Raw genomic sequence first — 12,181 nt, 5'->3', positions numbered from 1 at the left:
CTCCTTTGCCTTTGCCGACTGTTTGATAAAGAAGTCCACCATCTCTCCGAACGTCTGGCCCAGGGTGATGGGAGCATCAAGGAGGACGAACTTCTCCTTGTCCTGGAGCTTCGCCTGCATCAACCATAGATGGCGTCTGGCTGCAACCAAAACTGTGAGAGATCTCCCATGACTTTGACCCCTTCTCGCAGCAAGTCAGTCATATAGGCATTAACTAGCTCCATCTCCTCCACATCTGCCAGACTGCCACTCCCTCGGACATCCCGTCAGGTAACCCATGTACAGAATTAAAATATCCTGTGCGTTGTTGGCTCCGACTGCTGAAGTCTCTGCAGAATACGTTTTCTTCAGCATGGCGTCCTTTGTTCTGCACTGTTTATTAGTGCATAGTAGTGCTGGGCGATATGACTTAAAAATAATATCGCTATTTTTAGAAATTTTAGGCGATACACAATATACATATCGATATTTCTTGTTTTTATCCAATCAAGCCACAAAATAAGACCAAAGACATTCAAACTACAAGTATTTTGTTAATCCTTCAATAAGCAAAACTAACATATACTACATGCAGGCTGTCATGGTAAATATATGCAGAATGCAACACATTACAGGGCAAGTGTTGTGTGATTACTATTACGTGTGTTATGTTGTTATGGGATATATATATAAAAATATAATATACATATATACATATACACATAAGTTTAAAAATAGCTGGCGTTTTAATAAATCTTAAATGCGGTGTGCCTTATGCCAGGGATTTTATATAGAACAATTATCCGTATTATATTAATATGGTACAGCAGCTCCCGTCTAAAAACAGTCCATATTCACCGATGTCTCAAATTATTTATTAGAGAAAAAGTGAACATCATAATGCTTACGCGTTTCGACTTATCTTCCTCAGAGCACTTTTAGTTTAGTACAGTGAACTCATTGTCATGTTCAAGAAACCAATTTGAAATGATTCGACCTTTGTGACATGGTGCATTATCCTGCTGGAAGTAGCCATCAGAGGATGGGTACATGGTGGTCATAAAGGGGTGGACATGGTCAGAAACAATGCTCAGGTAGGCCGTTGTATTTAAACGATGCCCAATTGGCACTAAGGGGCCTAAAGTGTGCCAAGAAAACATCCCCCACACCATTACACCACCACCACCAGCCTGCACAGTGGTAACAAGGCATGATGGATCCATGTTCTCATTCTGTTTATGCCAAATTCTGACTCTACCATCTGAATGTCTCAACAGAAATCGAGACTCATCAGACCAGGCAACATTTTTCCAGTCTTCAACTGTCCAATTTTGGTGAGCTTGTGCAAATTGTAGCCTCTTTTTCCTATTTGTAGTGGAGATGAGTGGTACCCGGTGGGGTCTTCTGCTGTTGTAGCCCATCTGCCTCAAGGTTGTACGTGTTGTGGCTTCACAAATGCTTTGCTGCATACCTCGGTTGTAACGAGTGGTTATTTCAGTCAAAGTTGCTCTTCTATCAGCTTGAATCAGTCGGCCCATTCTCCTCTGACTTCTAGCATCAACAAGGCATTTTCGCCCACAGGACTGCCACATACTGGATGTTTTTCCCTTTTCACACCATTCTTTGTAACTCCCAGTAACTGAGCAGATTGTGAAATACTCAGAACGGCCCGTCTGGCACCAACAACCATGCCACGCTCAAAATTGCTTAAATCACCTTTCTTTCCCATTCAGACATTCAGTTTGGAGTTCAGGAGATTGTCTTGACCAGGACCACACCCCTAAATGCATTGAAGCAACTGCCATGTGATTGGTTGGTTAGATAATTGCATTAATGAGAAATTGAACAGGTGTTCCTAATAATCCTTTAGGTGAGTGTACAATGCCACTTTACAGGGTCTCCTGTGTTACTATAATGAATACAGCAAAGCTACTGGCAACTCTAGCTTTACCATGGATTACAGATATATGTGTGTTCCTTATGGGTACATATACATGATTGCAGTTCGCAACATCTCCAAATGTGGAGCACAAGCAAGCCTGTGTTTCTATGGGCTGGTGCTCTGTGCCCTGGGCCCCTGCTCTGCTCTGGGACAGTGACCGAGTCACAGTGAAAGAGACATGGACAATCAGCACCCAATTATTTCAAATTAAGTTATTATTATTATTATTATTATTCTCTCCCTCTCTCTCTAACTGATAGACTGTCTGACTGAATGACTGTGTGTTGTGTTGTTATTGTTGCTTTATGGATTAGCAACTTAAAGGTTTTGTTGTTGACTTTCCACCCCGTCTCTCTCTCTCTCTCTCTCTCTATGATAGGGGGAAGCCAAGTTTAAAGCTTAAAGCTCAGTGAATACTTACTCACTTGAACAACAGTAACAGCAACAACACCACAAACCTGACCCAACCACAGTCACACAACAACCACAGCAACAGCACAGACAGACACACCTTGGCCATGGCCACCCTGCCACGTGACCAGTGTGTTCTGGAGGAGATGCTGGGTTGTGTGGTGTGTCTTGACCTCTACACTGACCCGGTCACCCTGCCCTGTGGACACAACTTCTGCTGCCACTGCATCTGGCAATACTGGAGTGGAAGTGGGAATGGGGCAACCAGCTGAGGGGCCCTCGACGAGAAGGAAAGGGAGTGAGAGTGGGAGAAGTGGTGGTGGAGACCCTGCCGGTCTGTGACTCCTGTCCAGCTCCAGTCAGGTTCCAGGCTTTGGTGTCCTGCTCTGTGTGTCTCCTGTCTCTCTGTGTCCTCCACGCACAACAGCACAGAGACAGCCTGGTCTTCAGAGGACACAGACTGAGGGACATCAGAGGAGGAAAGGGACAGACACAGACACAGACACAGGTGAGTCTGAGTATATATACTGGACTGGACTTTGCTGGACTGCAATGCACTGTACTCCATTGTAGCTCTCCAGGACCAGGGCTGGAGACCCCTGCTGTACTAGCGTGTACCATATTACACTGTACTAGACTGTGTTGGATTGAACTAGACAATACTGGACTGTACTGGATTGTACTGGTTTGGACTGTAATAACTGGACCGGGCGGTACCACACACGTGGATTTTTACTCTCCTCTCTTCTCCTCCGAGCAGAAAATGAATGACCTGCTGAAGAAAATAGAGGAGGGGATCATAGAGAGACTGAGTCTGCTGGAGTCTCTAAACCGAGCCACTGAGACAGCCAGAGTGAGTGTCTGTCAGAGAGAGAGAGGGAGATAGGGAGGTAGGGAGGGGTGTGTGGATACAGGAGAAATGAAACAGAAGGAGAGAGGCATACAGGGAAGTAGGGAGGGGTGTGGGGATACAGGAGAAATGAAACTGAAGGAGAGAGGCATACAGGGAAGTAGGGAGGGGTGTGGGGATACAGGAGAAATGAAACTGAAGGAGAGAGAGAGGCCGATAAGGAGGTAGGGAGGGGTGTGGGGATACAGGAGAAATGAAACTGAAGGAGAGAGAGAGGCCGATAAGGAGGTAGGGAGGGGTGTGGGGATACAGGAGAAATGAAACTGAAGGAGAGAGGCATACAGGGAAGTAGGGAGGGGTGTGGGGATACAGGAGAAATGAAACTGAAGGAGAGAGAGAGGCCGATAAGGAGGTAGGGAGGGGTGTGGGGATACAGGAGAAATGAAACTGAAGGAGAGAGAGAGGCCGATAAGGAGGTAGGGAGGGGTGTGGGGATACAGGAGAAATGAAACTGAAGGAGAGAGAGAGGCCGATAAGGAGGTAGGGAGGGGTGTGGGGATACAGGAGAAATGAAACTGAAGGAGAGAGGCATACAGGGAAGTAGGGAGGGGTGTGGGGATACAGGAGAAATGAAACTGAAGGAGAGAGAGAGGCCGATAAGGAGGTAGGGAGGGGTGTGGGGATACAGGAGAAATGAAACTGAAGGAGAGAGAGAGGCCGATAAGGAGGTAGGGAGGGGTGTGGGGATACAGGAGAAATGAAACTGAAGTGTGTGGGATTACTGTTACTGGTGAGTGTGTATGACTGTATGTGCATGTGAATGTGTGAGAGTGTGAATGAGTTTGTGTGTGGGTGTGTTTGTTTGCGTGTGCGTGAGTGTGTAAGTCTGTTTCTGAGCTGCTGTCTAATTCTCTCCGTGTCTAAGAGTCTCTCTGTTTCTGTCTCCACCTCCCCTTCCTCTCTCAGTGCCTCCTTCCACACTGCAATTTTCCACACTTCCCTTTCAGCCATTTAATACCCCCCCTCTCTCTCCCTCTTTCTTTTCCTCTCATCTTATAGCTGTCTGTGGAGGAAGAGAAAGGAGGATGCATTCAAGCACTGGAACAGCTAGAGGCGGGGGTGGCAACACTTAGGGAACAGCTGGGATCACTCATTGAGGAGATGGAGGGAGAGAGGGAGAGGGAGGCTGGAGAGATGAGACAGAGACTTGAGACAGAGATGGAGGAGCTGCGAGAGAGGGGCAGGAAGCTGAAGGAACTGCAGTCAGGGGACAGTCTACAGGTGAGAGGGAGAGAGATGGAGGGAGAGGGGAAGAGAGGGAGAGAAGGAGGGAGAGAGGGATAGAGTGAGGGAGAGCTAGATGGACAAGGATGTATCCTGTATGTTGTATAAACTTCATTGCATTCATTCACATTTCATCTCTTTCTCTCTCTTCAGGGTGTCCAGTCAGTCAGCCCCCCCCCTGTCTGTCAGCTGGTCAGTGTTTCCCTCGGTGCTGTGACCTCTGCCCTGACCTCTATAACCACCGAGTTCCAGAGGCTGTGCAGAGAGGAGCTGAACGCAGCCATCAGACCAGGTACAGACTGACACACTGACTGACTGACACACTGACCGATTGTTTAATGCACTGACTAACTGACTGAATATTTCTCTCTGTGTGTTTTACAGTCAGAGTGTTTGCATTTAATCCTGTGAAAACTGCACTGACAGGTCAGTCTGGGTGTGTGAAAGTATGTGTGTGAGAGAGGTTCTGCGTGTGTTGACGGTGTGTGTCTGATCTCTCTCTGTTTATATTCATAGGTCTGGACTATGTCAGCATGTATGCAAGTAAGTTAATTTTACCTTATAAAGTGACCATATCTGAAGACCCTGCTCCTCTCTTCTCCATTACATTATACTGTACTGAGCCCTCCCTCCCTCCCATTTTCTTTCCAGCGGATGTCCGTGTTGACCCAGCATCGGCCCACCCCTGCCTCATAGTCTCTCCGGACGGGAAGAGCCTCCGGACTGGCCCCCGGCGCCAGCCCCTGCCCCCCAGCCCCCCAGCCCCCCAGCCCCCACTGCTTCGACCGTGTGTACTGTGCGTTGGCTTAGCGCGGGTTCACCAAGGGCTGCCACTACTGGGAGGTGGAGGTGGGCCACAAGAGGCTGTGGCGAGTGGGGCTGTTTCGGGGGGGGATCTCCAGGCAGGGGCCCATCCCAGAAGAGGGGTACTGGGTGCTGGAGGGTGAGAGGGGTCAGGGGTTAAAGTTGAAAGGTTCCCAGAGAAGGAGGGGGGTGCGAGGAGAGAGAAGGCAGTGGGGGGGAGAGAGGCAGGGGAAGTGGTGGAGTGGACTGTCGGTGGGAGAGTTTGGGTAGAGGAGAGAGGGCAGAGGAGGAGGAGGAGGAAGGAAGGGAGGGGAAGGGAGTGACGGTGACAGTGCTGGAGGGTCGAAGGCCCCTCCCTAGTGTGGTGGGTGTTTTTCTGGACCGGGACGGAGGGACCCTGGAGTTCTTTGACTCGGAGAGGGGGGGGGAGCCCCTGGCGAGGATGGAGGGATGCTTCCAGGGGGGGGAGCCACTCTTCCCTCTCTTCTGCCCAGGAGTGAGGGACGACGGGGAGTGGATGGTGATTCGGGGACAGGAGAGAGAATATTTAGGTGGGGGAGGGGATTGAAGGTGAGAGACTGAGAGAGAGGCAGTGTCTGGACTACAATTCTGTACACAAAACTGAAGCACTGAATAGAGATGCTGTATTTTATTGTACTGCAATGCATATTATCTCCATGATCTTGTACTGTATTGTGTATAAGCTCTATTATTTTGGATTGTACATTATCTGTAATATATTTTACTGTATTATATTGTTTTACATCTCTTTTATAATCTATTTTGTTATATTTCATTGTATGTACTGCTATGTGTATTATATTAAATGCACTGCACGTCTATCAGGGTGATCCAGAGATAAAATGTACCTAATGGGATAACAGTGGAGAAGTATTTTCACATACTTCTGTCATCTAGAATGTTTACCATTTTATTATCAGTTATGATCATTATTATCAGTACTAGAATGTGTAAGACTAATAGTAGCACAAGTAGTAGTAATATGTATTATTAGTAATAATAATAATTATTATTATAATTATAATAATAATAATGGTTGTAGTATAAGAGTTAATAGTATATTTGATAAATATACTTAGGCAATTATTATTATCATTTATTTGTTTGATAGTTTGACTGTTTGTTATTGTATTTATTGTCAGACGCCCTTATCCGGGGCTACTTAAAGTTTACAAAATCATTAAAAAGCAGTGGCGAACTGTCAGTTCCTTTCAATGTATTCAGAGAAGGCCCTGGAATCCTCAGATGAAAAAATAAAAAAACGTATGTGATGAATTCCAAAAAATAAAATAAAATTCTGCCAACTTGTTTCTTGTTTTCTGTCCATACACTGCGCATTTGAATGGTTGCATTTTTTCCCAACACAAAACCAATAAGATATTTTACTACGGAGTCTTTGGGGAGAATATCTTCCATCCAGGGCATTCTATTTCCTTGATAGAATGCCCTGACCATTAAACGGAATGAGAGTGTACGTTTGGATTGACAACTTGATCAACCAATCATATTTGGATTTGTAGCCAATGGGCGTCTTGCTTCAGATTTCCCACGGCTCCAGGGTATTCTAGAAGACCTGCTTACGTCACGAGACCTAGCTTAGTGTTGCTAACTAGCTATTGATAGCCGACGTCGAAGATGGCAGCAGGTGGAGATGATATTGTCACGGATTTATTCTCAGTGCCCTTTTCAAGACGACCGTTTATTGAAAAGATGGACATTGTTAAAAAAAAAAGCCGCCCAACGCCCGAACATCTCCAGCCCAATCAACTGGCAAAAGCGGGATATGTTCGCCATTTCCAGGCTAGCAACTGGGAACGACACAAGAGGTTCTACTGCTGGGGGGTTGTTTTGGGACCGACAAGGGTGCGTGGAATTGGAAAGGCAACGATAATCTTAGCAGTTTAACCAAGGCTGCACAAAAACACCAAAACACAGCAGGATGGATTTCGTCTTCAAGTGAAACTGATTTTTGTATTGCTGGTTTGGCTACATTGTTGCATCTCGTTGAACTGGTTGCATTTTGTTTCCACACACTAGTTGAATGATTGCTGTTCATAAAGGGACTGCCTCCGTGACGTCCGATAGTGTGCGTGTGCGCGCGTGACAGCGATTTTCCAAGATGGAGCAGTCAAAATTATTTTGCCTAAAGCGAAAAAATGGCCAGGGACGCCCCTTATTTTTTGTTAGTGATTTATTTATTTGTTATTTTTTTGAGGGGGTGGAGGTATAGAAGGCCCAGTACTGAAAGGGACGGTTCGCCACTGTTAAAAATTGTATTAATACAAATCAATACACAGCACATTTTCCAGTGTTATTTTTAAAGTGTTAATGTTGATTCTGGAGCTATTTTCTGTACAACTGTCACCCAGCCAGTTACATACCCTCCGGAGTGAGTGTTAAATATGAGAGTTCCCGCGGCTGCACTGACAACGAGTTGATTGCAGACGAAGACACCCGCACCTTAACACTAGGGCAGTGGTTCCCAAACCGGTCCTGGGGGACCCCCTACCCTGCTGGTTTTTGTTCCAACCGAGCTCTCAAGTACTTAATTGAACCCTTAATTGAACTAATAATTTCCTAAATCAGAGACTTTTAATTATTTTAAACAGTAGGGGTTTTAAGTTTAGAATTATATTAAAAAACGTATTGAAGAAACAACTATTTTCTTACACAATTTAAAAAGTAAAATCTAAGCAGATTGTTACTTCAATTAAGGTTCAATTAAGTAATTGAGAGCTCGGTACACAAAGTGTACACAAAGTGTACCAAAGTGCTGTACTGTACAATTACAATAAAACAAGACAGTGCTTTAATAATAATAATAATAATAATAATAATAATAATAATAATAATAATAATAATTAGATATATTGTATACAAGAACCTTTATAATGTTCCAAAGGCTTCACTAAACAAATACGTCTTGAGACTGGTTTTATTGACAGATGTTGAAGCTCTGACAGACAAAGGTAAACCATTCCACAACTTTGGAAAGGTGTCAAAACACACAGTGCATCGCAGTTTGTTGCGTATGGGGCTGCGTAGCCGCAGACCAGTCAGGGTGCCCATGCTGACCCCTGTCCACTGCCGAAAGCGCCTACAATGGGCACATGAGCATCAGAACTGGACCACGGAGCAATGGAGGAAGGTGGCCTGGTCTGATGAATCACGAGTTCAAGGTGTTGACTTGGCCTCCAAATTCCCCAGATCTCAATCCAATCGAGCATCTGTGGGATGTGCTGGACAAACAAGTCCGATCCATGGAGGCCCCACCTCGCAACTTACAGGACTTAAAGGATCTGCTGCTAACGTCTTGGTGCCAGATACCACAGCACACCTTCAGAGGTCTAGTGGAGTCCATGCCTCGACGGGTCAGGGCTGTTTTGGCGGCAGAAAGGGGGACCTACACAATATTAGGCATGTGGTCATAATGTTATGGCTGATCAGTGTAAATGCCCTTATGGAAAGAAGCACATGTTCACTGTTAATGGTTTATTACAATATTGTAAAAAAAAGTAATGTAAATAAAATATTGTACTGCATTTCTGGACTGAATGATTTATTACTGCAGTTGTCTGTTAGGTCAGGGGTTCCCAAACTGCGGGCGCCGCGGAAAGAGCTGAACGGGTACAAAGTCAACACGACACACAAGAAATCCCCGAGGGCATCTGACAACTGTTGATTGCCGCGCCGCTGAAATCGCACTGGATAAACTGGTCTCTTCTGGATCAACGTATCTCTGTGAAACGACTTTTTAAACACTTTGACAAACTGCACTGTCCGACTCACAGGAGTGGAACTGGGTCTCGGTTATTGGATTCTTCCATCTGCAGTCCTGGCCAATCAGAATAGAGGATGTCAGGCAGCAGCGTCTGTGAGCCGCTGATTGGTTAGTTTCACATCAAAACACAGCAGTTTATATGAAGTGATAATTACGGTAAAATAAATACATCAGAATAACCTGCAGCTCCAAAATGTCATCGAGTGGGAAACGAGCTCGCCAGGACTCTGCTGCAATATTTTGGAAACGCATTAAATGCGAAATAATGCAACGTGACATGTTTTGCAATTGCAAGAAGTTCTGTACTTTATTTTAAAATCCTAAATAATACAACAACTTTATTAAATAAATTCGGAAACATACCTGTACGTTCAAGTTCCAGTGAAAACAAAATATATAGCAATAGCTGGCTGTGTGTGTTTTAATAATATTAGTTTGTTGCTCCTCTTTCATTTTCTGTCATTGCTAGTTTCGCACAAGGGTGTTTAGCTTTCATTTACTTTGTCAAAGTATTTCCGCGCAGAAACTCGGAGAAATCTCAGATCTGCGCAGATCTGCAGAATTGCATCAATCCCTTTGGCGGAGTCGCGCAGATCTTTCACTGTCAGCCAATCACAGACAAGAAATAACAAATCCCACCCTCCCGTCAATCTTCATTACAGCTCCATAGAAAGCCAATCAACCGTACAGGCTTTAAAATAAAATTATTATTATTATTATTATTATTATTATTATTATTATTATTATTATTATTATTATTATCACTCTACAACTTAAATATAATTTAGTGTTATATGTGAACACTCATGGTGTAATTTGAACACCCAAGAAGTGCTAAACTAACTTTAAATAGAAACTCTTGGTGTTAAATATTAAGACTTATGGTGTAAATTTGTTTTTTTTTTTACTTTACAACAGAACTCATGGTTTTACTTGAGAACACTGATTGGTGTAATTTTAACACTCAAGTAGTGTCTGATCTGTGTCCTTGTAAAATGAACACTTTAAGTGTTAAACTTTTACACTGAAAAGTGTCAATCTTAACACTATTAAGAGTGTTAATTACACTCTGATCGGTAAATATAACACTCTCTGAGTTGACTTAACAATACCAAATTTGCTGTGTACACATTTCAGTTTAATCATTTCAAAAGTGCAGTACTACAATCAATACAAAGTACAATTTCAGAATTATTTTTTTGTTGTTGTTTTTTTTTTTTTTTTTTTTTTGCTCGGGGGCTCTGCTAACCGCTATGTGACCAAGCAGAGCTCTTAATTAACTGATACCGTTAATTGAATGAATACTTTTCCCAAATGATGTTTGATAAATAATAAAATTGGAAAAATTCAAGTTTGGACTCATGATTGACATATTCGAGATTTTGTCAAATTTTCGATTTAAAAAGAATGTTGATTCAGACCGATTATTAGTTTAGTTTAATATTGTATTGCAATCTTAATTGACCTAACAACTTTCTTCAATTTACTTATATGGTATATAAGCTATATGCCTACTACTAATATGATGATGATCATGAAAACGATGATGATGATAATGCTGATGATACAAATAATACAATTCACACAAACGCACACTGATACACACGATAAGCACCTCTCCTCCCTCCCTCCCTCGCCTCTCTTTTCTTTTCGTCTCTTTCTTCTAGTGAAGCGCACCATTTACTGATCGTCCTCTCCGCTTGTCGCTCTCCTCTCCCACAAAGCAAACAACCTAGAGTGAGAGAGATTGAAGAGTGAGTTACATACAAAGGTAAAGTGATTATTGTTTTTCATTATATTTATAATAATAACTAGTATTACGTCTTTAATTTCTAATTCTTGCATAAGTCATTTTTTGTAGTAGGCCATTAGGTAGTTGTTATAGCGGTATTAGAAGCAGTAGACGTGGTAGTATTGCTGTTGATGTCACTGCTGTTATTACTAATAGTAGAAGGAGGGAAATCGTAAGATTATTATTATTATTATTATTATTACTAGCCTAGGGTGAGTTCATAACCCATCTCTATATATCCCCCCCCCTCTCTCTCTCTCTCTCTCTCTCTCTCTACACCTCTCCTACTCTCTTACGTTTCTTTGGGAGAAAAACAATATGTGTCCGTTTCTTTATCTTGTCATTATTTCTATCCCTCTTTTAATCCCTGTGACATAAAATCGACACCACACGAACGCAAGCTGTGTGTTTGCTCTGTATTGCTCAGAGCAAGGGTTTTCAAACCGGTCCTGGAGTACCCCCTGCCCTGGTTCCAACCTAGATCTTAATTTCTTAATTGAATGCTTTGTTAGGTCAATTAAGTATTCAATTAAGCAATTAAGACCTACGTTGGAACAAAAACCAGCAGGGCAGGGGGTACTCCAGGACCGGTTTGAAATCCACTGCTTTAGAGCAAAGCGGGGTCGCGGCGGGATGAGCCGATAAACTGCGCAAATCAACTGCAACACTGCAACACTGCATCAGCAGCATGAGTGACTGCACTCGTGTCCTCCCCTCATTCCACCTCACTCAGCGTGTTTTTAATGTTAAAAGAAATATTGTTGTTGTTATTTTTTTATTATTATTATTATTATTATTATTATTATTATTATTATTATTATTATTAATAATAATAATAATAATAATAATAATAATAATTTAAAAAAAGATGAATATGCAGCGTTGCAAATAAACCAGAAGTGTGGAAACTTCTAGCGACACTGACATATAAAAGCGTTAATAAGACCTAATATTGCGTTATTTCTGGAAAAATAGGCCTACTGCGTTAGAGTTGCAGATAGTTGTCTTTTTTCTTAAATAGCAAATAGCATTGTTTCGGTTTATTAAACTATAGTAATCCATTTGAATACCAACTCGGGGACTTCCATTCCCCCTCTCGTTTTTCATATTATTTTGTCTCTCATTTAGACCTCACCCATTCTCTTTCCGTTTCTCACTCTCATTTCATCCCTCTCATTGGCAAACCTTATAAAATAAACCGACCCATACAACTTAACAGGACAGCGATTGATTAGTCGATGGATTAATTGATGCGTTAATTTAGTCATTAGCCAACGCCTTGGTTTCTCTCTGTTCCGCAGGTCTGTGAGGAGGAGA

The 12,181-nt window shown here is 43.0% G+C and overlaps 1 protein-coding gene across 1 annotated transcript; it reads left to right on the top strand.

Annotated features, from left to right (window-relative positions):
- The first annotated feature begins 2,607 nt into the window (after positions 1-2,607).
- Positions 2,608-6,595, top strand: LOC136764449 (E3 ubiquitin-protein ligase TRIM39-like). The gene is made up of 7 exons (XM_066718520.1): positions 2,608-2,840; positions 3,093-3,185; positions 4,242-4,463; positions 4,620-4,758; positions 4,851-4,892; positions 4,983-5,009; positions 5,118-6,595. The coding sequence occupies exons 2-7, from the start codon at positions 3,096-3,098 to the stop codon at positions 5,411-5,413; spliced, it is 816 nt and encodes a 271-aa protein (XP_066574617.1). The 5' UTR covers positions 2,608-2,840; positions 3,093-3,095; the 3' UTR covers positions 5,414-6,595.
- The last annotated feature ends 5,586 nt before the right edge of the window (positions 6,596-12,181 follow it).

This window comes from Amia ocellicauda, chromosome 12 (genome assembly GCF_036373705.1).
Source record: "Amia ocellicauda isolate fAmiCal2 chromosome 12, fAmiCal2.hap1, whole genome shotgun sequence".
NCBI classification, from domain to species: domain Eukaryota; kingdom Metazoa; phylum Chordata; class Actinopteri; order Amiiformes; family Amiidae; genus Amia; species Amia ocellicauda.
This window is presented reverse-complemented; position numbering and strand designations above follow the sequence as displayed.